We start from the raw sequence: 27,291 nt of genomic DNA on the forward strand, positions 1-27,291 counted from the left end.
ATCTGTCACACATAGGCTTTGATGTAAAATAATATGCATACCGCGCGGTCTACATTTTTTTGCGAGATCCCTCAGGATGGAATAACATAGTATACTACATTATTCTAGCATCCAAATAAAATGTATACCGACGTATAGCAGTCCGACGGAGGCCAAAACGACACTCTTTTGGCCTTCGTCGGGCTAATGGAGCCCTATGGACACATTTAGCATGTATGCAGGGAGCTTTCCCAACGTACACGCTATATGAAGGGCTAAAACATTATGTGAACAGGCCCTTACTTCTATCTTTTTATCTTTCATTTTTATTTTTCCTTTAAACCAAATGGAATATTGAACTAATGTCTGATCTGTGATGAGAAACTGCTGTGGAATTTTAACATTTTCCCACCGTATCTATCGTATGGACATCAGTGCTTTGGTCTTCTAGCTGTCTTGTATTTGTGAAACACGTCTTGCTCCAGACCCCTCCGTGCATGGATCGCACGTCTCATTCATTGGATTTACTTAGGAGAGCTGACCACCTTTTCCCTTTCTACTAAAAAGAAGATTAACTTATACTCTTTATTTATGAACTAGAAGGTACTGGTAAATATCTATAGATTATCCTGTATATTAGTTGATCTCTGCCACTGGAGCGGGAGTACAGTTCTGTATTACAGCTATTATCCTGCTCATGTCCATGTCCTGTCCTTGCGATCACTACTATGAAAATGCTCATCACAGCGTGACTCCTGGGTGTTATTATTAAGTGGAATGTGAACTTTTATAACACTGTTCAGTGTAATGCCAGTACCTTGTGTGGGACAAGGAAATGTAACCTTTTAATAGTAGACAAACCTTCCTTAGTACAGAATTTACTTGCATGTACAGTGAAGGAAATAAGTATTTGATCCCTTGCTGATTTTGTAAGTTTGACCACTGTCAAAGACATGAACAGTCTAGAATTTTTAGGCTAGGTTAATTTTACCAGTGAGAGATAGATTATATAAAAAAAAAAGAAAAGAAAATCACATTGTCAAAATTATATATATTTATTTGCATTGTGCACAGAGAAATAAGTATTTGATCCCCTACCAACCATTAAGAGTTCAGCCTCCTCCAGACCAGTTACACGCTCCAAATCAACTTGGTGCCTGCATTAAAGACAGCTGTCTTACATGGTCACCTGTATAAGAGACTCCTGTCCACAGACTCAATTAATCAGTCTGACTCTAACCTCTACAACGTGGGCAAGACCAAAGAGCTTTCTAAGGATGTCAGGGACAAGATCATAGACCTGCACAAGGCTGGAATGGGCTACAAAACCATAAGTAAGACGCTGGGTGAGAAGGAGACAACTGTTTCTGCAATAGTAAGAAAATGGAAGACATGCAAAATGACTGTCAATCGACATCGATCTGGGGCTCCATGCAAAATCTCACCTCGTGGGGTATCCTTGATCCTGAGGAAGGTGAGAGCTCAGCCGAAAACTACACGGGGGGAACTTGTTAATGATCTCAAGGCAGCTGGGACCACAGTCACCAAGAAAACCATTGGTAACACATTACGCCGTAATGGATTAAAATCCTGCAGTGCCCGCAAGGTCCCCCTGCTCAAGAAGGCACATGTACAGGCCCGTCTCAAGTTTGCAAATGAACATCTGGATGATTCTGAGAGTGATTGGGAGAAGGTACTGTGGTCAGATGAGACTAAAATTGAGCTCTTTGGCATTAACTCAACTCGCCGTGCTTGGAGGAAGAGAAATGCTGCCTATGACCCAATGAACACCGTCCCCACTGTCAAGCATTGAGGTGGAAACATTATGTTTTGGGGGTGTTTCTCTGCTAAGGGCACAGGACTACTTCACCGCATCAATGGGAGAATGGATGGAGCCATGTACCGTCAAATCCTGAGTGACAACCTCCTTCCCTCCACCAGGACATTAAAAATGGCTCGTGGCTGGGTCTTCCAGCGTGACAATGACCCGAAACATACAGCCAAGGCAACAAAGGAGTGGCTCAAAAAGAAGCACATTAAGGTCATGGAGTGGTCTAGCCAGTCTCCAGACCTTAATCCCATCGAAAACTTATGGAGGGAGCTGAAGATCCGAGTTGCCAAGCGACAGCCTCGAAATCTTAATGATTTACAGATGATCTGCAAAGAGGAGTGGGCCAAAATTCTATCTAACATGTGTGCAAACCTCATAATCAACTACAAAAAATGTCTGACTGCTGTGCTTGCCAACAAGAGTTTTGCAACCAAGTATTAAGTCCTGTTTGCCAAAGGGATCAAATACTTATTTCTCTGTGAACAATGCAGATAAATATATATAATTTTGACAATGTCATTTTCTGTTTTTTTTTTTTTATATAATCTATCTCTCACTGGTAAAATTAACCTAGCCTAAAAATTCTAGACTGTTCATGTCTTTGACAGTGGGCAAACTTACAAAATCAGCAAGGGATCAAATACTTATTTCCTTCACTGTATTTCCTGCAGTAAGATTACTAAGCCTCTCACCATGTATAAGGCTTAAAGAGGACCTGTCACTAAGTCATATAAGTTGAATTGGTTTACTGACCTGAATAGCGCTGTCTTTTTTTTTTTTCTGGACACCCCATTGCAGAGATATGGCCCACTGTTGTATTGGCTCCATCTATGCTAATTTGCTGTGGTTAGCGAACAGGACATAAACTACCCGCAAGTTGCCTCGCGCTAATTGGTCAGCATTATTTTATTAATGGTCAAGTTATAATTTGTATAGACACTATATAGGACAACCTTAGCACATATGCAGTGGGAGTGCCCAGTTTATGGCGCATATTTTTATTCCATAGTACTTGTATTGGGCCAGTTCTAATTTTTGTGGCTTTCAATAAGTGTAATGTGACCGAAACCCAAATCCATCACAGGTACTGTCCTATTTATCAGAAGGGTAACCTAAAGCTCCGGGGCCTGATGCATGATCTGTAACAGGGCGCCCGACCATTACATGCATTTTAATGCTGTCCTCGTGTATCAATGCTGGACACAATTGCAACCTTTACACTGCATATAAAATAGGATCAGACATTACTCCATTTATGTAGAAACAGTAGACAGACAAGCATGATATTCTCTTCAAAAACAGGAAATCCACGCTTTTCATGATTCGTGCTTCTCACACCCTGCCAGTGCCCTGAATAAGATGGCAGTTACAGATAAGAACATCAAAACATCAATGTGCACAAAACATATGAGTTCAAAACAGACACCATAAAGTCGAAGAAGAAATAAACAATACAAAAATTATTAAAAGCCGCTCTTTACACAATTGGAGAGATTGACTAATACTATTACATTAGTGTGGTATGCGCCATATTCCTTCACAGGTGTGCCAAATTTATCAAAAAGTTTTAGAGTATGACCATGACATGTAAATATACCCTACATGTGTTACACATACTGAGGCCCGAAAGCTTTTCCTAACACAGTTGCATCCCTCAGAAAAAGTGTCGTAAGGACATCATAAATATTGAGTTTGGAACAAATGTTATGATTTGCAAGCATTTCTGCGAGAAGACATTGCATAAGACAAAGAATGAAAACATTGATCTACCACCCCAAATTGTTATTCAAATGTCCTGATAGCTATATCCAATGCAGAAAAGCAATACATTTGGCCACTTTCCTATATCAAGGCCTCACTCACAGCCATCTGAGGGATGTGCACATCTGACTCAAGAGGTAACTGAACAGTCACAAAGATGAACCGACGAAGACTGCATGCAGCAACATACCAGAGGGATGTTCATCCCATACTGATATACAGTCGACCAGAGACACAATGCAATCACACTAACCTGCACTCATCTTCCATTAACCTGTGCTGCTGCATAACGCCCTTAGGCTAGGTTCACCCAATTTGATGAAAATCGCAGTAAAATGGTGCAGTTTTGCCGCACTTTTGGAATAATCATGGCAAAAAAGGTATTTTGACCGCATCATGTAAACACAGCCTTAGCCCTTATTCACACGGATGTGTCCGTTTTGCGCGCGCAAAAAATGCTGCGTTTTGCGCGCGCAAAAGGTCCGTGTGTCATCAGCATATGGTGCGCGGCTGTGTGATTTTCGCGCACCCGGCATAATGATGACACTCTGGTTTTATGTTTACAAACAGAAAAGCACGTGGTGCTTTTCTGTTTTCATTCATAGTTTTTACTACTGTTGAGTGAATCACGCGCGGCACCCGGAAGTGCTTCCGTGTGACGAGCGCGATTTGCACGCACCCATTGACTTCAATGGGTGCGTGCAGTGCGAAACACGGGCAAATATAGGACATGTCATGAGTTTCACGCAACGCACATACGCTGCGTGAAATTCACTGACCGTCTGAACGGCCCCATTCATTAACATAGGTCCGTGCGACGCGTGAGAAAATTATGCACGCAGCACGGACGTATAACACGTTTGTGTGAATAAGGCCTTAATTACGCCCGAATTACGTCCGTAAATAGGGTGTGTGAACCCAGCCTGACTCTTCTCGAGTTGTCCGTCTTGTAATAGCAGAATGGGTATTGGGTCCTTGGCTTTTGTTTAACCATGCAACATATTCAAAAAGGGAAGCGCTGTGGAAAATAGATCTCACACCAGGAATACTGCAGTCCATGATTGGATGTTACCCCAATGACAATGTGTGATGTGTAAACATAGGTCGGTTAATAAAAATGACAAGTTGTTTGATGCTTTAAACCTCACCGACTGTGAGGGAAAAGACACGAAGTCTGTAACTTGTGTGTGGATAAGAGCAACTGGCAGCTCCCAGAGCTCCGAGACCGCTAGTAAATGAATGATGCAGGGTCTAGAAGGCGCAATAACAGGTAATCTAACTGATAAAGGGGTTGGCATCAATGAATGCCACCGGGCGGGACAAGATCTTGTTCTCCTGGATTGCAGGAGTGTTTAAATACTCCAGGGATGTGCTTCCACCCAACATATACTCATATGTGGGTTTAAGGCAAATAAGTGGTTGCCACCCAGGAGACCAGCAGTATGTACCCTAGAAAGACTACAATTAGATAGATAGGATAGATAGATAGATAGATAGATAGATAGATAGATAGATAGATAGATAGATAGATAGATAGATAGATAGATAGATAGATAGATAGATAGATAGATAGATAGATAGATAGATAGATATTGTACTGTAGATTCAATATGTTTTGGTAATCAACTAAAATGGCAAAACTTGTGTCACTGTCCAAATAATTCTGGACCTAACTGTATGTGTGCAAGTATGAGAGTAACGCCTACTCTCATTTCGTTATAAATAAAGATGCATCTGCCCCCCCCCCCCCCCAGAGCAGAGATTGTTTTGCACACCGATACCGCGTGTCATGGTCTCTCTCTCCAGCCGGACTCTCTCAGAAAGAGTAATAATTAATTTGGAACTCATAGACAAATGCAGATAATGTCCGATGTTAAGGGACAAATTAAATTCTGCAACGACACATTCATATATGTCCGCATATCTCCGATAACTGTACTGTTGGGAAAAAAAAATTCAAGCAAAATCGTCGTTCCATCAGGTAGCATACAAAAGGAATGTTACTGCATTGATAAACAGCATGCGCAAACTCTTGTTAAAACCATAAACATTACATTAAAGTTGGCCAAACACCCTGATTTCGGCTGGATTGCATAAGGATATAATGTGTATGGGAGCTACTGTCGAGGTAAAGACGGATCAGGCATGTTGAATTTCACCGTGTTGATCATTTGTTCCTCTGCAAAATAAGCTGCTGCTAGAGGTGTCTGGCAGCGACTTCTTCCCCTCTCCCCATTAAAATAGACCTGCACGCTCAGTCAGTCTAAGCCAGGGGTCTCAAACTCGGCAGGGTAAGTGGGCCGCATATAGAAAAAATGGGAAGTTGACGGGCCGCATTACTTTCAAATTTGATACAACACAAAATTATTGTTAATAAATTACTTATTTGAACTACTATAACACTATATTACTATAATAATAATAATACTACATTACTATAAAATTAATACCACATTACTATAATAATACCGCTAGGTTTAAAATTTGAGATATTTCTCCACGTGCTTTTTTCAACAATCCAGTTTTCCAGTTTAAGTGTCGCTAAATGCAATCCGGCGGCTCAGTTGGCAGTGTTTGTCAGACACACATGTCAAGATTGGGCAGCCCCTTTTTAGCTAGTGCCACTGTGCCCTCTGTAGATGCTGCCTCAGTGCCCTCTGTGGATGCTGCCGCAGTGTCCTCTGTGGATGCTGCCGCAGTGCCCTCTGTGGATGCTGCCGCAGTGCCCTCTGTGGATGCTGCCGCAGTGCCCTCTGTGGATGCTGCCGCAGTGCCCTCCGTGGATGCTGCCGCAGTGCCCTCCGTGGATGCTGCCGCAGTGCCCTCCGTAGATGCTGCCGCAGTGCCCTCCGTAGATGCTGCCGCTTCTAGCACTCTGCCTGGGACTCCAGCTGTGGTCCTGACATCACTAGGACTCCTGCTGTACTAGCGCTCTGCTCGGGACTCCTCTCTGAGGAAGACCCTGACACACTGTCCATATATGGACAGCGATGTCAGGGAATTCCACAAAGTCCCGGAGCAGAGCCGATACTAGTGCTCTGCTCGGGACTCCGCTCTGGGGAAAACCCTGACACACTGTCCATATATGGACAGCTATGTCAGGGAATTCCACAGAGTCCTGGAGCAGAGCCTGTACTAGCGCTCTGCTCGGGACTCCGCTCTGGGGAAGACCCTGACAATTCCAGAGTCTCACGGGCCGCAGATGACAGCCCCAGGGGCCGCATGCGGGCTGCGTGCTTGAGACCCCTGGTCTAAGCGTACAAATTTATGGGGGAGTCGGACAACTGTTATCTTATGTAGACCATGCTCAAATTTTCTCCGCTTATGATGAGGCTTAATGTGGGGGAGTTGCATGCAGCCTGCTCCATGCTGGTCTATGAGCCTATAGATTTGTATGGCTACATGCATGCTCAGCACTTTCTTCATACAACTCCTCCCCACCACAGGCATCCATAGAAGGCGGAAAAGACCTCAAAGCTTGAAAATAGAAAAGAATTGAATCACAAAGTATATTGAAGTTTCAAATATAAGCTTTGGTTATGAAAAACTGTGTATTCTTATAACGTTTACCAATCTTACCGTTCCTCTGTGGATATCTGTTATAGTTTGATGCATGAGTAAGAAGCCCTGAAAGTAAAAGTTTGACACTCTGGTTAGAAAGAGTGAAGGACCAAAGCCGGATATTTTTGTACTATTGGAGTCACACCAACTGAGTGAGAGTCAGATGGGACGGCTTCCAATGGTAATATTATTAGTTAAAACTTGGAACAAAATGAAAGAATACATTGGGGTGCTTAACTCTATGACTGCCACACATTTCTGGTAAAATAGGTATCTTGAAGAGCATATAAATTTAGAAATCATATTTTTGGACCTTAGGGGGCTTTTGATATGTTCACCAGTTTATTGACAAGGGTAAACTGAGATCTTTTGAGTCCATTAAGAGAAACCTAGGGGAGTTAAAAGGTCTGGCCTTTAGGTACCTGCAGATTCAAGATCTCTCCAGACATGTTAAAAATACTCATAAGTGCACAGTGGAAAATCACGAGTTAGGGACCTTATTAGTTGTATAATAGATTAAATTATACTAATAATAAAAGGAGCGTATTTACAAGTAAATTCAAATAGAAAAACGATATCGGAGTGATTTCAGAAGAATAGTGGCAGAGTATATGCACAAATTTGAATATATATTTTACCAATCACTCTCACAGGGTAACACAATTCTTTTTTTCTACACAAGTTCTATTACACCCCAGGTATTTGGTGTAAAACCAGAATTAGGTCCTCTTCAGAGTGTCCAAGTGTTACGCCGCTGATGATGCTAAAGACAAGCAAAACTACACAACAGGCACAAGTAACTCACCAGTAGACGAGAGGAACCGAACAACCATAGTAGTAGAAGGTGGAGTCAATGCATAAATGGAATGTATGTCAGTTGAATAGCATGCAAGCAGTTAACAAATGAATAGACAGTGGACAAGAATTTACAGCACTCACTACACCCTATCTGAATATTATCCCACAGCAGGGTAGACATCAGCTCGGCAGCAGACTGAACACACAGGGAAGGCAAACAAACCAGTGGAACTACTGATCCCAGGATACACATAAAACCACTATACAAAAATTAGATCTCTCAGAGGACCAACAAGTCGCACAGTACAAACAGATACAAGAACAAAGTCATAAAAAAGAATCCGGAAAGAGTTTGCACATGCCAGAAACAGTATAACTATCACCTGAGTAATCCAGGCCTGAAAAATATATAGGCCCAAGAAAAGTACTCCGCCCTAATTAGCCAGGCAAAGCTAAATGATTAACAAATCCAGACTCAGACCAAAGGCATTGCCTAGCAGCACAGAGAGAACCTGAAATCATTGATTAGCAGCAGTCCTGCTGCTAATTGTAACATTACCCCCCCCCCCCCTCAAGGAGGGCTGAAGAGCCCTTAAAGGAACAGTGTCATCGCAAATAATTTTTTTATATGTTAAAGATGTTAGTGCTTTAATAAAAACGTTTATATTCATTTGTGTGTTTGTGTTTTACTGTTTCTTATTTTTACACTTTTTCTTCCCTATGGGGGCTGCCATTTTTTGTTCCATTTCTGTGTGTGTCGATTAACGACACACACAGACATGGAATACGGCAGCCACAGTCCCATAGGGACTGCGAACGGCTCCCGTCCCATTGACTGCCGTGTACGGCGTCTGTGTGGGAACTGCGCATGCGCCGCTCCCACACAGTCCTATTCGAAATTGGCGCCGTCCGGCGCCATTTTCCTGTGGACCGGAAGTCGCGGCCGGACAGTAATATTACTACTTCCGGTCGCGGCTTCCGGACTTGTGCACATGGAACAGCGGCAGCAAACGGAGCGGACGGGCCGGAGGGAGCCGCGGCGGCAGGAGCAGGTAAGAGATTTCAATGTATGTTAGTGTTTGTGTGTGTTTACTACTGTATGTAAACCTACTACACTGTGGGTTACCTCAAAAAATGGCGACACACAGTGTAGGAGATTAAACCTTTCAAACCCCTCGTTTATCCCGGCACTAGCCAGGATAAAGGAGGGGTGGATGCTGAGAGCTCACTAGAGCGAGGGCTTTTAACCCAATGTTGCAATGCTGCAATTTGGGAACAGCCCCATCTAGTGGCCAAAAATGGGTAGTATTATAAATTAGAAATAATTTATAATATTTCCTGGCTCATGCCAAAAAAAAAAAAAAAAATGTGAACAATGTTTAATCACCCACACACTAAATGTTTAAATTTAAAAAAAAAAACATGTTTTTCTGGCAACACATTCCCTTTAATCCTGGGTTTATCTGGATTGGCTGTATGAAAGGCTCCTATCAATCTATCAGCATGGATGTTTCTTCCTCTGGGCCATAGCCCTGCTAATAAACGTGGTAATGGAGTTGTCTGCCATGCCACTTATAATCAAGGATTCTCTGGACCACATACTCAGGCTGACCAACGACCAAAACAGGAGGAGGTCTACAGATCGCCCTTCTGAAAGTAGCGGCAGGCTTAAAAAGACAACAATGAAAATTCCTGGGTATTTTCATGCTTTGTGGTGAAAATCCAAGATAAAGGAGACTGGATTATTTTGTTTTAAAATCTTAAAAGGACCAAAAATATCTAGGCCCCAACTTGCCACGTGGTTGTCTTAGCTGGATATTTTTAGTGGACAAACGCACTCTGCTAAGGCGATCAAGCTTGCGTTTAGCACGAAGGGCAGCTGAGCCTAAAACCCCATGGACTTAACTCCACACTGACTTCAACATCTTAATCCTCAGTCTGAGCAATGGAATGTCAGAACCCACAATGCCGGTAAATGAAGATGCCTCAGAGTGAAAATCATCATTACAGAAAGGTGGAGAGACATTAGATGATGCATGACACCAATTGTTATAAGCAAACTCTGCAATGGCAAAAACTGGACCCAATCACAATTATAATAAAAAATATATAGTAGTGATCACCAACCTAGTAATACTAATTATATTGACAGGTAGATTTTTTGGGAGGTGATCAGAGAGCAAATGTGTATTGCCTGCATCATAGCTAGATATATAACCGAAGATTAAAAGATGCAAATTGCAACTTTTGAGTATCAAAAATATGAAAAAAATCTTCATTGACATATCTATATTAGGCGGTGAGGAAAACTCAAAGCAATACTTAAGTTTGCACAAAAGGCCTTCCAAAATCTAGTCAAAAACTGTGAATCTCTTTCAGATACAACATTTTCAGGAATACCATGAAGTCTCACCACTTGTTGAACAAAGTGAGTAGCCAGCTTATCAGCAGAGGGCAAGCTAGACAAGGGTATAAAATGGGCCATTTTACTGAACCTGTCTACAACAACCAAAATGGTATCTCTCCCCCCCCCCCCCAAATCTGGGCAATAAATTGCATGGATATGTATGTCCATTGTTTCCTGTTAGTGGGCAAAGGTTTTAACTAACCTAAAGGTAAAGCTCTAGATGATTATTGCGAGCACAGATGTCACATTCCCCAACAAACCTTTCCACATCTCTCCTCATATCTTCTTCTATCTTTCCACATCTCTCCTCATATCTGGCCAACAAACAGATCTAGACAAGGTCTTACACATCTTGGTGATACCTGGAGGACCCACCAACTTACTACCATGACACTCTAAAGGGGGTTTTACACTGGTCGATTATCGGGCAGACAAGTGTTTACAGAACGTTCGTTGCCGATAATTGCCCGTGGCATGAGGGGGCCAGTGCTGCCAGCCGTCACACATCCCCCCATGCCCGGAGGCGTCGCTACCAGCCGCTATGGCTGCTACAGCGGTAGTGACGCCACATTCAATAGTGGCTGCGTTCTCCGGACGCAGATGCTATTAAACACTATGACAGAGCAGGGAAGTATCTCCCTGCTCTGCTGTAGGCTACTGTAACAGTGGTGTAGCTCTACGGGTCGCAACAGTCGCAATTGCGACTGGGCCTTCAAGCCTGGGGGGCCCACAGGGCCCCCGTAGCCACACAGCGCTGACTGTGTTGGTCCCGCTGATCGCTACTACCGTGAGCGGCTCGGCGCAGGCAGGCGCGATGTAGTGACATCATTGCGCCTGTCTGCACCGAGTCACTCACAGCACAGACCGGAGGAGAAGGATCTCCCACCCGTCGTGGAAACGAGGATAGGTAAGTAATTATGTTATTATTTTTCTATTAGGCACTATGGGGCCATTATACTGTGGGGGAATTATACTGTGGGGACAGCTATGGATGGCATTATACTGTGGGGGCAGCTATGGGGACATTATATTGTGGGGGCAGCTATGGGGGGCATTATACTGTGTGGGGGCAGCTATGGGGGCATTATGCTGTGGGGGCAATATACTGTGGGGGCATCTACTGGAGACATTATACTGCGGGGACAGCTATGGGTGGCATTATACTGTGGGGGCAGCTATGGGGGGCATTATATGGTGTGAGGGCAGCTGTGGGGGGCATTATACAGTATGGTGGCAGCTATGGGGGCATTATACTGTGTGGAGGGCACTTTGGGAGCATAATACTGTGTGGGCTAAACTGGGTGTGTATGGGCAGGGATTGGGTGGGATTAGAGGCGTGGCTTGAAAGAAAAAAAATTGCCTCTCCACGCCGCATCGGTTCTCCCTCTTTGTGATACTTGGGAGTATAGCACTGTCTACAGGGAGATCTGTATAGCACTGTATGGGGAGGCTGTTTATCCCTGTCTACAGGGGGCGCTGTATAGCACTGTCTACAGGGGGCTGTATAGCACTGTCTGCAGGGGGGGCTGTATAACACTGTCTACATGGGGGGATGTATGGCACTATTTATAGGGGGGCACTATCAACATGGGTGGGGTGTGTGTGGCACCCAGGGGAGGGGGCCCCAGTCAAAAGTTTACTATGGGGCCCAGTGTTTCCTAGTTACGCCTCTGCTCCTTAGCCACACTAGGATAAGAGGATGACACAAAGCAGTCTCCCTCTCTAACCTTCTCTCCCTAATACGCCTGTCAATATTAATGGCTAAATACATAAGGCTATTAAGTGAATCACCCAAGGAAAATTGTACCATGGCATCTTTTACCTGATCAGAAAGGCCCAAATACTGACTACGGAGGGCGGCATCATTCCAATCACTAACAGTAACCCACCATCTAAACTCTGCCGAATATTCTTCTACTGTCCTGTCTCTCCGTTTCAAAGTCTGAAGTTGAGCATCTGCTGAAGTAGCTGCATTCAGGCCATCATAGAAAACCCCCAAAGCTGTCAGGAATGCTTCCACACTTAGTAATGCAGGATCTCCAGGCCTAAGACTAAAAGTCAAAGACTGTGGATCCCCTTGCAACAGAGTCTTAATAACGCTAACTCTCTGGGTCTCTGACCCCGAAGACCTAGGCCTCAAAGAAAAATACAATCTACAACTCTCTAAAAAAAATGTCTAAATTGAGAACGATCACCAGAAAAATGGCTAGGTAAATTGATACAAGGTTCAGGACAAACCACAGGAGAAACATCACTCCCCTGCATATTACTAGTAAGTTGTTCCTGAGAAACCAAACAAGCTTATTGGTTATTATGTAATGGTCAATTTAATAAATAACAATATAGAAGGAAAAACAGACAGGATTTGTCACATGCTATACTGCAGTAGTCTGTGCCAAGGTCTATGAAGGTCCAATCTCCTTCTTTATAGGTACGAGTCTCTTTTTTTAATTTAGATATAGACAGTATCAGCTCCATGATGAGCTTATACGTAGTCAACTTTGATTTGGTTTAGTTGTGTATTAGTGGGTGCTGAATAGGGATTGGGCTAAAGTCAGAAGTGGGGTACCACAAGGATCTGTGTTAGGCCCCTTTCTTTGTAATCCCTTACGGCTGAGATTTATGGTAAGGTGTCAGTTTTTGCTTTTGAGACAAAACTTTGTAGGATAAAACTCAGCTTGATTGTACAATATTTCAAAAAGACCTAGATAAGCTGGCAGCCGGGCAAGAAGGTGGCAGATGAAATTCTGTGTTGATAAATATGGTCATGCACCTAGGCGTAGCTTTAATGCATATACATTAAATGTACTAAAACTGGGGGTAACAGAACAAGAGAAGGACGGTAACTAGTAAGTTAAGAAGCAGAAGCAGCTGCAAAGTAAATACGATTTTAGGGTGTATAAAAAGAGAGATAAAAGCATGTGATTCAAATGTAATATTACCCCTCTATAAGTCTTGAATTCAGGATTCAGTTTTGCGCTCCACTTTGTAAAAAGGATTTAGGCAAGCTAAATGGGATGGGATTAATAGCTAGAAAAATTGGACTTGTTCTACTTAGAAAAATATTGTGTGGTCCAAACCAACTTCTATATACAAATAAATAACCTCTGGTAGAAACAAAAAACTCAACAGATTTCATTATGTAGTAATTTTCTCGAAAAATTAAACCAACATTCAGAAACCAGGTTTGCGACAAATAAGTACACCCTTCCTACTTCCATAATCATTAGGAGTAATTAGAAGCCAGGTATTACTAATCAATTGCGCACGATCATCAAGTGTGACTGCCTCTAGAAAAGCAGAACTTTTGGCAGTTTGGTGTGTGGCTCTCAGATGAGTGTCTATGAAAGAACATTAGCCATGATCTCCGAGAAGCAATTGTTGCTGCTTATCCATCTGGGAATGGTTATGCTGAATTTTCACATCGCTTACAATTTGGGATTTGGTTTTGCCGTCATTTCTCCAAAAATTACGCAAAAAATTGCAAATTGACTGCAATGTGAAAACACAGCCTTAGATGGCCATTTCTACACAGGATTAATATTTGCACAAGTCTTTTAACCCCTTCCTGACATTTGTCGTAAGTATACGTCATGGAAAGTCAGTGCTTCCCGCAAAATGTCGTATACTTACGACAAATGGATGGCACCAGCTCACTGAAAACTTCCAGCCCATGCCCGGTGCAGGGGCCTGAAAGCTTCCATATCTGCTGGCAAGATGGCGCCGGCTTAGGAGCTGAGCCAGCGTCATCAGCGGTGTATGTCAGCTGTATGTTACAGCTGACATCCACCTGTAACGGCAGGAACCTGTGCTAGTGCCGATACCTGCCATTAACCCCTTAGATGCAGCGATAGAAAGAGATCGCTGCATCTTAGTGGTTGTCACAGATCGCCAACCCTGCTATGCAATCGGGGCTGGCGACTGCTGCTATGGCAACAGGAGCCCTAACAATGGCCTACTGCTCTGCCATTACGGAAGCCGATTAGGGCCCGCCCGAAGGCGAAGCCTAATCGGCTTGCTGTCAGTGAATGACTGACAGATCTAATACATTGCACTACATAGGTAGTGCAATGTATTATAAAAAAAATCTAACAGTTGGACCTTCAAGTCCCCTAGTGGGACTAAAGAAAAGTCTAAAAAAAAAGTGTAAAAAAAGTGAAAAAAAAGTTGTAAAAAATATAATAAAATTTTCAAGTAATAAAATAAAACACAATCGCCCTTTTTCACTTTATTAGTCCTTTGTTATTGAAAAAAAGAAATAGACAATACATATTTGGTATCGCCGTGACCGTAACAGCCTAAACTTTAAAAATATAATGTGTCATTTATTCCACGCGGTGAACGGCGTAAAAAAAAACCTGTAAAAAAACAATTCCAGTAAATAAATAAATGTAAATAAAAAGTGATCAAAACATTGCATGTATCCAAAAATGGTACCTATAAAAGCTATAGCTCGTCTAGCAAAAAACAAGCCCTCATACAGCTCCGTTGACGAAAAAATTTAAAAGTTATGGTTCTCACAACAAAAGTAATTTTATTGTGCAAAAAGTTGTAAAACATATAAAAGTGCTATAAATTAGGTATCGCCGGAATCATACTGACCCGCAGAATAAAGTTAATATGTAATTTAAAACACATGGTGAACGCTGTATAAAAAAAATTACAAAACTATGGCAGAATCGCTGTTTTATGGTCATCTTGCCTCCCAAAAAATAGGGTCAAAAGTGATGAAAAAGTCGTATGTACCCCAAAATGGTACCAATAATATCTACAGATCGTCCTGCAAAAAAACAGCCCTCATACTACTACGTCTATGAAAAAATTAAATTATTTAAGGCTCCCATAAGTTGGGAAATAAAAATATGCAGTTGTGCAGCCCGAGGGGAACATTTCTTCTGTTTCAAGAGGCGATTTATCGAGGCCCTAAAATTAGGGAACCAGGAAGGTGGGGGGCTCAAACATATGTGCTGGAGACGAGGGTGCCCGTATTATACCAGGACAACACTTTCCCAGCAAAATTCCCCAAACTGCAAAGGTGCGGAGTGTAGACCAAAAGGCGGATAAGGAAGGACATTTATCACTGCGACACTGACCTGTGCATAAAGGATTATGTTACAGCGTAACACACATCTATGGATTACTTTATTGTTTTTTTTTTTACCCCATTATTATACCACCTGACTATGCCCCTGATGTACTCTGCCCAGATTACATGTACCCCCACATTATAAACTGAAATACCAGTAAAACTCCAAACAAAACTACTACCAAGCAAAATCCACGCTCCAAAAGCCAAATGTTGCTCCCTCCCTTCTGAGCCCTATAGCGTGCCCAAACAGCTGTTTACTTCCACATATATGGTATCGCCATACCCGGGAGAACCCTTTTAACAATTTTTGGGGTGTGTGTCTCCAGTGGCATAAGCTGGGAATGACATATTTGCCACTGAAAAGGCATATCTGGGGAAAAATTTTAATTTATACTTTGCACCATCCGCAGCGCAATCATTTATGGAAAAGACCTGCGCGGTGAAAATGCTCACTACACCCCTTAGTAAATGCCTTGAGGGGTGTAGTTTCCAAAATGGGATAATTTCTCAGGGGTTTCTTTTATTATTTCACATCAGAGCCCTGCAATTGTGAACCAATACTGTGTAAGTAGCCAACTTAGGCCTCAACTTCGCATGGTACTCTTTCACTCCTGAGCCCTGTCGAATGTCCAGGCAAAAGATTAGTGCCCCATGTAGGGTGATTCTAAAACCGGGAAAGACCGCATAATAATTAGAGAGCTGTCTTGTTATGGAGGCACAAGCTGGGAACCGCATATTGTCATAAATCTGCACTCCAAAAGTCAAATGGCGCTCCTTCCCTTCTGAGTCCTGCCGTGTGTCAAAACAGCAGTTTATGACCACATATGGGGTATTGCCGTACTCGGGCGAAATTGCTTTACAAACTTTGGTGTGCTTTTTCTCCTTTATTTTTGGAGAAAATGAAAAATTTTGAGCTAAAGCTACATCTTATTGGAAACAAATTTCATTTTTATTTTCACTGCACAATTCAAATAAAATCTATGAAACACCTGTGGGGTCAAAATGCTCTCTACACCCCTAGATTAATTCCTCAAGGGGTGCAGTATCTGAAATGAAGTCACTTTCGGGGAGTTTCCACTGTACTGGTACCTTAGGGGCTTTGCAAAAGCGACATGGTCTCAAGAAACCAATTCAGAAAAATCTGGGCTCCAAAAGCCAAATGGCGCTCCTTCTCTTCTGATCCTTGCCGTGTGCCCAAACAGCTGTTTATGACCACATATGGGGTATTTCCGTACTCCAGAGAAGTTGCTTTACAAATGTTGGGGTTCTTTTTTTCCTTTATTGAAGAAAAAGGTTTGTTTTTAATTTCACTGCCCAATTCTAATAGAATATATAAAACACCTGTGGGGTCAAAATTCTCACTACACCCCTAGATAAATTCTTCAAGGGGTTTAGTTTCCTAAATGGAGGCATTTTCACTGTTTTGGTCCCTCAGGGGCTTTGCAAATGCGACATTGCCTCCGCAAACCATCCCTGCTAAATTTGAGCTCCAAAAGCCAAATGGTGCTCTTTCCCTTCTAAGCCCTGCTGTGTGTCCAAACAGCCGTTTATGACCACGTGTGGGGTATTGTTTTACTCGGGAGAAATTGCTTTACAAACGTTGCGGTCCTTTTTCTCCTTTAGTCCTTGTGGAAATGAGAAAAAATTAGCTAAACCTACATTTTCTATGAAAGAATATAGATTTTCATTTTCACGGCCTACTTTCAATAATTTCTGCAATAAACCTGTGGGGTCAAAATGCTCACTATACCCCTAGATCATTTTCTTGAGGGGTGTAGTTATACAAATGGGGTCACTTGTGGGCGGTTTCCACTGTTTTGGCACCTCAAGAGCCCTTCAAACCTGACATGGTGCCTAAAATATATTCTAATTAAAAGAAGGCCCCAAAATCCACTAGGTGCTCCTTTAATTCTGAGGCCGGTGCTTCAGTCTATTACCACACTAGGACCATATGTAGGATATTTCCTAAAACTGCAGAACCTGGGTAATAAATATAAATGGATTAAAAATGAATTTATGCAAAAAAAAAAAGGAAATTTGTAAATTGCACCTCTTCTTTGCTTTAATTCTTGTGAAACGTCTAAAGGGTTAATACACTTTCAAAATGCTGTTTTGAATACTTTGAGGGGTGAAGTTTTTAAAATGGGGTGACTTTTTGGGGGTTTCTAATATATAAGGCCCTAACAGCCACTTCACAACTGAACTGGGCCCTGTAAAAATAGCCTTTTGAAATTTTCTTAAAAATGTGAGAAATTGCTGCTAAAGTTCTAAGCCTTGTGACGTCCTAGAAAAATAAAAGGATGTTAAAAAAAAACTGTGCCAATCTAAAGTAGACATATGGGTGATGTTAATTAGCAACAATTGTGTGTGTTTAACTGCCTAACTTACAAGCAGATACATTTAAATTTAGAAAGATGCTAATTTTTGACATTTTTCCACTACATTTTGGTGTTTTTCACAATTAAATACTAAATCTACCGTGCAAATTTTGCCAGTAACATAATGTCCAATGTATCACGAGAAAACAGTCTCAGAATCGCTTGGATAGGTAAAAGCATTCCGAAGTTATTACCACATAAAGTGAAACATGTCAGATTTGAAGAATGGGGCTCTGTCAGGAAGGTCAAAAGTGGCCAAAGGGGTTTTCCAACCAGTAAAAATTAATGGCCTAGCCTCAGGATAGGCCATCAATAGCTGATCGCTCGGGGTCCGACTGGCGGGACCCCCTCCGATCAGATGCTTTGAAGGGGCCGCAGCGCTCGTACGAGTGCTGCTTCCCTTCATTCCGGTCACTGCTTGTATTGTGAATCGCCGACACAAAAGTAGCGGCGATTCATAGTATTACAGCCTTCTCCCACTGAAGTGAATGGGAGAAGGCTGTAATACTGTGAACCAACGCTACTGCTGTGTTCACAATACGAGCAGTGACCAGAATGAAGGGGAAGCAGCGTTCGTACGAGCATTGTGGCCCCTTTCAAACAGCTGATCAGCGGGGGTCCTGGCATTCGGACCCCGATCAATCCGCTATTGATGGCCTATCCTTCTGCTTGAAATTTAAAATGATCATATCTAAGGTATTAAAAAAATTGTTTGCACATTTGTAAAGTACAGTAAAGAACCTGTGGATAGGTGATAATTGTCGATTCTGGGAATACCCTTTTAACTTTAAACTAAAGAGCGCCTTGAGCCAGAAAGCTGCTAAACATGGACTTGCCTTGTCTGGTGGCTCAGTAAGCTTGGACACTTTGTAAATGACATCTTCATGTATGTTTCCTCACCTACCATCAGTCTACTCAGCATTTATACGGAATTCGCCAGGTTTGGTGAATTAAGTACATTTAAAGTAAACCTTGATATATCTGAGTTACTTCATAGGACATTACCCGACACCCTGGCGGAACAATGCAAAACCAGTTTTCCATTTAAATGCCAGTCTACTTCACTAACCTATTGTAATGATGGGGGTAAGGAAACAGACAAGTGAGCCCTAATCTACCCGCCACTCAGTACCTGCCTACTTGCAACGACCCGCCCTAGGCGACGGGGTACAACTGGGCGACGGTCCCTACGCTCAATAAGTGCCCGACAGACAAACAGACAAGGGTACACAGAAGCAAGGGAAAAGGGGCAGTTTCCCACGGCAACGCCGTGAGCAACAAGAGTGGTGAACGAGCCGAGTCAAACCAGGAGTGTACGAGGTACCAAACGCAGAGCAGGAGAGTAGTGAACAAGCCGAGTAAAACCAGGAGTGTACGAGGTACCAAACGCAGAGCAGGAGAGTAGTCAGTAAGCCAGGGTCAATATGAAGCAGGGTCAAATGGTTAAAGAAGCTGCAGCAGGGCCAGGAAACAAAACGAGAAGAATCACAAGCAAGGAGGAACAGGAAAGGCAGGTATAAATAGACAGAGGGCGGGAGCTAGCTCCGTCTGGCCAGGCTGTGATAGGCTCTCCCACTCCTAAGCCTGCCATCCTGAGTGGTGGAAGATGGAGTCAGTCTCACAGACATAGAAGCAGGTGCAGACTGATTACCTATGGGTGTGGATACAGAAGCTGTGCCTGGCAGATCCTTAACAGTACCCCCCCTTTTATGAGGGGCCACCAGACCCTTTCTAGATGGACCTGGTTTATTGGGGAAACGAAGGTGGAACCTCCTGACCAATACCCCAGCGTGAACATCCCGGGCGGGTACCCAAGTCCTCTCCTCAGGCCCGTATCCTCTCCAATGGACCAGGTACTGGAGGGAGCCTTGGACCATCTTGCTGTCCACAATCTTGGCCACCTCGAATTCTACCCCCTCAGGGATGAGAACGTGGACAGGAGGTTTCCTCGATGGAGCCAAGGACGGGGAGCAGCGTTTAAGGAGGGAGGCATGAAACACGTCGTGTACTCGAAAAGATGGGGGCAACTCCAGTCGGAAGAAGACAGGATTGAGGACTTCAATTACCTTGTACAGCCCTATAAACCGGGGAGCAAACTTCTTGGACGGGACTTTAAGGCGCAAGTTCTTAGACGATAGCCACACCAGGTCCCCGACCATAAACAAGGGGTTAGCACAGGGGTGGGCAAACTTTTTGACTCGCGGGCCACAATGGGTTCTAAAATTTGACAGAGGGGCCGGGCCAGGAGCATTTGGAGGGAGTGTTTGGGCCGGATATACTAAAGCATTAAATGTAGTGTGTGCAAACCTCATAGCACAGTAAGAACACTACAACCCAATTTATTAACTGTCTTTCAAATGTGAAAAATAGCCCTTATCAGTTAATAAATTTGTCTCAAGGAATATGCAAGATATGGCATTTACATACTATTTCGCAGATACTGGGAGAAGGAAATGTAAATAGATTAAAATAACATACGCACTGTGATTTATCAAGAAAAAAGTTCTGTTGACTCTGTAAATTAGCTGCCAACCTCTGAGCAGTAGCCGCCCGTTCTTGTGTTGACTGCTTGCTAGCATAGTTTGCATGCTTCGTGGCAAAGTGACGGCTGATATTGTACTCTTTGAAAACCGAAGGGCTTAATGGTGACGTGAAACGAAGTGAAAATTAAAGTGAAATAAAGAGAAATACGCGCCACATTAACCCCTTAATGACCGGGCCATTTTGCACGTTAATGACCAAGGATTATTTTTTGTTTTTCCACGGTCGCATTCCAAGAGTCGTAACTCTTTTTTTATTCCGTCGACATAGCCGTATAAGGGCTTGTTTTTTCCGGGACGAGTTGTATTTTGTAATTGTACCATTTTTAGATGCTTATAACATATTGATTAACTTTTATTAACTTTATTTTAGGAGAGAATTGAAAATAAGCAGCTATTCCAGCATTAATTTTCACGTTATAAATTTACGCCGTTTACTATGCAGCGTAAATAACATGTTAACTTTATTCTATGGGTCGGCACGATTACAGGGATACCAAATGTGTAAAGGTTTTATATGTTTTTTCTACGTTTGCACAATAAAAACCCTTTTAGAAAAAAATTACTTGTTTTTGCATCGCCGCGTTCCAAGAGGCGTAATTTTTTTATTTTTCCGTCGATGTGGCCGTACGTGGGATTGATTTTTGCGGGACAATGTGTAGTTTTCATTAGTACTATTTTGGGGTACATAGGACTTATAGATGAACTTTTATTTTATTTTTTATGGGGGGAATGGGAGAAAAGAGAGAATTTTGCCGTTGTTTTTTGCGTTTTCTTTGGACGCCGTTCATCCGGCGGTTTAATTAATGTGTTCATTTTATTGGTCAAGTTGTTACGATCGCGGGGATACCATATATGTGTATGTGTGATTTGTTTTGACCGTTTTATTAAATAAAACCACTTTTTGGGGCAAAAAAGTAGTTTTATTTGACTTTGACTGTAATTTTTTTTATTTTTTTTTTCACAAACTTTATTTAACGGTTTTACTTTTTTTTTTTTAGGCCCACCAGGGGACTTCACTATGCGACATGCCGATCGCATATATAATGCTTTGGTATACTTCGTATACCAAAGCATTATTGCCTGTCAGTGTAAAACTGACAGGCAACCTGTTAGGTCATGCCTCTGGCATCGCCTAACAGGCAGATGCTGAAGACAGACCTGGGGGTCTTTGTTAGACCCCCGGCTGTCATGGAAACCCGACGGCGACCCGCGATTTGTTTGCGGGGGCGCCGATCGGGAGACAGAGGGAGTTCCCCCCTCTGTCAAACACATTAAATGCCGCTGTCACTGTTGACAGCGGCATTTAATGGGTTAAACTGCCGGAATCGGCGCGTGCTTCGATTCCGGCAGTTGCAGCAGGAGCCAGGCTGTGTATAACAGCCGTGCTCCTGCCGCTGATCGCGTGGGTAAACTGTCAGTACCCGCGCGATCACAGGACGGATATATCCGTCCTCCTGCGCGAACTAGCAGCTGCTGAGGACGGATATATCTTGGACAAGTTCGGCGGGCCGGATTAAAAAGCCTAACGGGCCGTATGTGGCCCGCGGGCCGTAGTTTGCCCATGTCTGGGTTAGCAGAACGTCTTCTATCTGCCTGAGTTTTTTGTATGCTCTGGGACGCCTCTAGGTTCTTCTGAACCTGGGCCCAGACTGTGCACAGTTCCCGATGAACGACCTCTACCTCGGGATTGTTGGAACTACCAGGTGAAACGGAGGAGAACCGTGGATTAAACCAAAAATTACAGAAAAAGGGGGAGACCCCTGACGAGGGGAATGAATGAGACCCAATCATATTGACAGTCAGAGATAAAACACCTTAAATATTGTTCTAGAGACTGATTAGTCCTCTCGGTTTGGCCATTAGTTTCAGGATGGAAGGCAGAGGAGAAGGACAGATCAATCTCCAACTTTTTACAGAAGGCTCTCCAAAACAAAGAAACAAATTGTACCCCTCTGTCAGAAACAATATTGACAGGGACCCCATGGAGACGCAGGATGTGTTTGACAAACAAGGTAGCTAACGTCTTAGCATTGGGTAGTTTTTGGAGGGGCACAAAGTGGCACATCTTACTGAAGCGGCCTACTACAACCCACACCACCGACTTGCCTTGAGATGGAGGCAAATCGGTGATAAAATCCATGGAGATATGGGTCCAAGGTCTCTGGGGAATGGGCAAAGAACGTAGTAAGCCCGCTGGTCGGGACCTGGGAGTCTTGGACCTAGCACAAACCTCACAAGCGGCGACGTAGGCCTTAACGTCTTTAGGCAACCCAGGCCACCAATAGTTTCTGGCAATGAGGTGCTTGGTACCCAGGATGCCTGGATGACCAGATAGTGCGGAGTCATGATTTTCCCTAAGTACCATTAGCCGGAATTGCAGGGGAACAAACAGCTTGTTCTCAGGAAGGTTCCTAGGAGCTGAACCTTGATCAGCAGCAATTTCAGAGACAGAATCAATAGAGGAAATGATTACACCTGGAGGCAAAATACAAGCAGGATTTTTCCATTGTTTTTTATTACATTTTTTACGGTGTTCACCGTGCGGGTTAAATAATGTAATAGATTTATAGTCGGGGTCGTTACGGACGCAGCGATACCAAATATGTGTAACTTTTTAACTTTTTTTTTTTTTTAAATAGTAAAGCATTTTGTAAGGTGAAAAGCTGGGTTTTTCATTTTTTTCACATTTTTTTTAAATTAACTTTATTAAACTTTTTTTTAACTTTTTTACTAGTCCCACTAGGGGACTATAATATGCGATTCTGCGACCGCATTTATAATACACTGCAATACTTTTGTATTGCAGTGTATTACTGCCTGTCCGTTTAAAACGGACAGGCATCTGCTAGGTCATGCCTGCGGCATGATCTAGCAGGCATTCGCTCCAGGCAGACCTGGGGGCCTTTATTAGGCCCCCGGCTGCCATAGGAGACACAGACACTCGGCGATCGTATCGCCGGGTGTCGGTGGGAGAAAGAGGGAGCTCCCTCCCTCCAAAACCACTCGGATGCGGTGCACGCTATTGTGCACCGCATCTGAGGGGTTAAACGTGTGAGATCGATACTAATATCGATCTCACACGGCAGAGCAGGGATGCTCCCAGCCCTCAGCTACCTCTGGCAGCTGAGAGCAGGGAGATTTGACAGCTCCCTGCTCTGTTTACTTATTCCGATGCCGCGACCTAAAAAGTCTATGGCATCGGAATAAGGCCCGTTAGTGACCGACGTAAAAAGTCTATGGGCCGGTCACTAACGGGTTAAGGACGAGGCCAATTTCTTCAAGTCTGACGTACAACTTGATGTGGTAATAACTTTGGAATGCTTTTATTTATCCAACCAATTCTGAGATTTATTTCTCGTGATACATTGTACTTTATATAAGTGGTAAAATGTGGTCGATACATTCAGTGTTTATTTGTGTAAACCCTTTGTTGAAGCAAAGAACCACCGTGACACCTGTTAGTAGGATCAAAGCATTTCTCCGATGGCACTTTTTATAGGCTTTTCACATTGCGACAGTTGATACCTAATATAGCTGAATTTGTTTATCTACTCCAACATAGCATGACGGATCTATTGGTAACTGAACATTAAACCAATAAAGTGGTAAAGATGTCTATTCACAATCCCGACACTTCGGTAACGTTTCTGTGTTACTTACAGCAGAGCAAGCGTAATCTCGCTGTAACCTGTCATTTACAGCGTGATCTCGCGAGACTATGCTTGCTCTGATGTAAGCATGCAAGTACCACAGAAACATTACCGAAGTGTCGGGATTGTGAATAGACATCCCGTCCTGGCTGGAAGGAATGTCTATTCACTGTCAAGACACTTCAGTAACGTTAATGTGTCAGTATAAGGCCTCATTTACACGAGCGTGTGCGTTTTGCGCGCGCAAAAAACGCTGCGTTTTGCGCGCGCAAAAGGCACTTGGCAGCTCCGTGTGTCATCCGTGTATGATGCGCGGCTGCGTGATTTTCGCGCAGCCGCCATCATAGAGATGAGGCTAGTCGACGCCCGTCACTGTCCAAGGTGCTGAAAGAGCTAACTGATCGGCAGTAACTCTTTCAGCACCCTCGACAGTGAATGCCGATCACAATATACACCAACCTGTGAATAAAAAAAGATGTTCAAACTTACCATGAACTGCCTGCTTCCTCCAGTCCGGTCTCCCGGCCGTTGCCTTGGTGACGCGTCCCTCTCTCGTCATCCGGCCCCACCTCCCAGGATGACGCCGCAGTCCATGAGACCGCTGCAGCCTGTGATTGGCTGCAGCCTGTGCTTGGCCTGTGATTGGCTGCAGCCTGTGCTTGGCCTGTGATTGGCTGCAGCTGTCACTTGGACTTAACTGTCATCCCGGGAGGTCGGACCGGAGTTATCGGTAAGTCAGAACGTCTTTTTTTTTTTACAGGTTCATGGATTTTCGGAGCGGAAGTCACTGTCCATGGTGCTGAACCAGTTTAACGCTTTCAGCACCGTGGACAGAGACTGTCTCCTGACGTCGCGTACCCGAACATTTTTTACCGGTTTCGGTCAAAACGAGTTTTGCCGAACCCGGTGAAGTTCGGTGCGCTCATCTCGAATTTGACACTCCGTTTGGATGTTTGTAAACAGAAAAGCACGTGGTGCTTTTCTGTTTACATTCAGGAGTTTGACAGCTCTTGCGCGAATCACGCAGTTCGCACGGAAGTGCTTCCGTGCGGCATGCGTGGTTTTCACGCACCCATTGACTTCAATGGGTGCGTGATGCGCGAAAAACGCACGATTTTAGAACATGTCGTGAGTTTTACGCAACGCACGCGCACTGCGCAAAATTCACGCATCGTCTAAACAGCCCCATAGACTATTATAGGTGCGTACGACACGCGTGAAAAGCACGCGCGTCGCACGCGCGTATAATACGCTCGTGTAAATGAGGCCTAAGACAGCACATAGTGAACAACGCAGTGTCACTATGCGCTGTGTAAATGATTGGAGAGAAGTGTATGACGCTGATTGATCAGCGTCATACACTCCTCTGTACAACGTCCACTTGGTCTAAAGTAAAAACACGCCCAGTTGGGCATTAAGAAAGTCATTAGCATAAAGCTAAAATCGCTCCTAACGTGGTAAAAAAGATTGTTTTTTTTAAATAAAAAACACTGCTGTCACCTACATTATAGCGCCCATCTCCTTATGTAGGAGATAGGGCACTTATAATGTGGTGACAGAGCCTCTTTAAATGTCTGCTTGTAAAACAGATAGTATTACCACAAAATAGTTACTAGTTCACATATTCCATATGTCTACTTTATGTTTACATCATTTTTTGAACATGCTTTTATTTTTCTAGGACGTTACAAGGCTTAGAACATGAGCAGCAATTTCTCTCCTTTTTAAGACATTTTTTTCAGGGGCCAATTCAGTTCTGAAGTGGCTTTGCGGGGCCTTTATATTATAAAACCCCATAAAGCACCCCATTTTAAAAACTGCACTCCTCAAAGTATTCATAACAGCATTTAGAAAGTTTCTTAACCCTTTAGGCATCTCACAGGAATTAAAGCAAAGTTGAGCTGAAATTTACAAATGTAATTTTTTTTAAAGAAATTCCATTTCAATACATTTCTTTTCTGTAAGGCCCCATGCACATAAACGTAAAAACGCCCGTAATTACGGGCCGTAATTACGGCACGTTTTTACGGGTCCATGGACTTCTATTGGCCTCGGGTACTTCCCCGTATGCTTACGGAAAGGTGCCCGTGCCGTTGAAAAATATAGAACATGTCCTATTTTAGGCCGTAATTACGGCACGGGCAGGCCCATAGAAGTCTATGGGACTTCCGTAATTACGGGTGACTACGTGTGTGCACCCGTAATTACGGGAGTGTTGCTAGGCGACGTCAGTAAATAGTCTCTGTCCAGGGTGCTGAAAGAGTTAAACGATCGGAGGTAATTATTTCAGCACCCTGGACAGAAACTACCGATCACAATAAAGATCAACCTGTAAAAAATAAGACGTTCATACTTACCCAGAACTCCCTGCTTCTTCCTCCAGTCCGGCCTCCCGGAATGACCTTTCAGCCCATGTGACCGCTGCAGCCAATCACAGGCTGCAGCGGTCACATGGACTGCCACGTCATCCAGGGAGGTCGGGCTGGATGTCAAGAGAGGGACGCGTCACCAAGGCAACGGCCGGGTAAGTATGAATTTCTTTTACTTTTACCTCGGAAGGGGCTGCCCCTTCTCTCTATCCTGCACTGACAGAGAGAAGGGGCTGCCGATTAGTGCAGTGCAATTTTGCAGTGAAAACGTGCCTTGTAAATACGGGTGGAATACTGGTGACACCGGACCTGTATTTACGGGCACGGGTCCGTAAATACTGGTGCAATACGGGTCGAATACGTGTGACCAGTGACCCGTATTTACGCCAGTGTTTACGGTAGGGAAAAAATACGTTCGTGTGCATGAGGCCTAAGACAGAGAATTTGACAAGAGAAATACAACTCAATATTTATTGCCCAGATTCTGCAGTTTTTAGAAATATCCCACATGTGGCCCCAGTGTGCTGATGGACTGAAACACAGGCCTCAGAAGCAAAAGATCACCTAGTGGATTTTGGGGCATCTTTTTTATTAGAATATATTTTAGGCACTATGTCAGGTTTGGAGAAGTCTAGTGGTGCCAAAACACCACCAAAAAGACCTCATGCTGGAAACTACAGCCCACAAGGAATTCATCTAAGGTTGCAGAGAGAATTTTAACCCAACAGTTTTTTTGCTGAATTTCTTGGAATTAGGCCGTAAAAATGAACGCCTAAATTATTTTTCACGCAAAAAGTAATTTCAGCTAAGATTTTTTCATTTTCACAATGAAAAAAGGAGATAAAGCACACCAATATTTGTAAAGCAATTTCTCCCGAGTACGATAATATCCCATATGTGGTTATAAACTGCTGTTTGAACTCAC

At 43.4% G+C, this 27,291-nt stretch overlaps 1 protein-coding gene across 1 annotated transcript in view; it reads right to left on the bottom strand.

Annotated features, from left to right (window-relative positions):
- The window catches only part of LOC142652040 (programmed cell death 1 ligand 2-like), a 123,920-nt gene that overhangs the window by 67,032 nt on the left and 29,597 nt on the right, over window positions 1-27,291 (bottom strand). Inside the window, exon 4 of the mRNA XM_075827416.1 lies at window positions 7,151-7,198. Coding sequence (XP_075683531.1) covers window positions 7,151-7,198 — 48 coding nt within the window. The remainder of the gene's footprint in view (window positions 1-7,150; window positions 7,199-27,291) is intronic.

This window comes from Rhinoderma darwinii, chromosome 1, assembly GCF_050947455.1.
Source record: "Rhinoderma darwinii isolate aRhiDar2 chromosome 1, aRhiDar2.hap1, whole genome shotgun sequence".
Classification (NCBI taxonomy): Eukaryota; Metazoa; Chordata; class Amphibia; order Anura; family Rhinodermatidae; genus Rhinoderma; species Rhinoderma darwinii.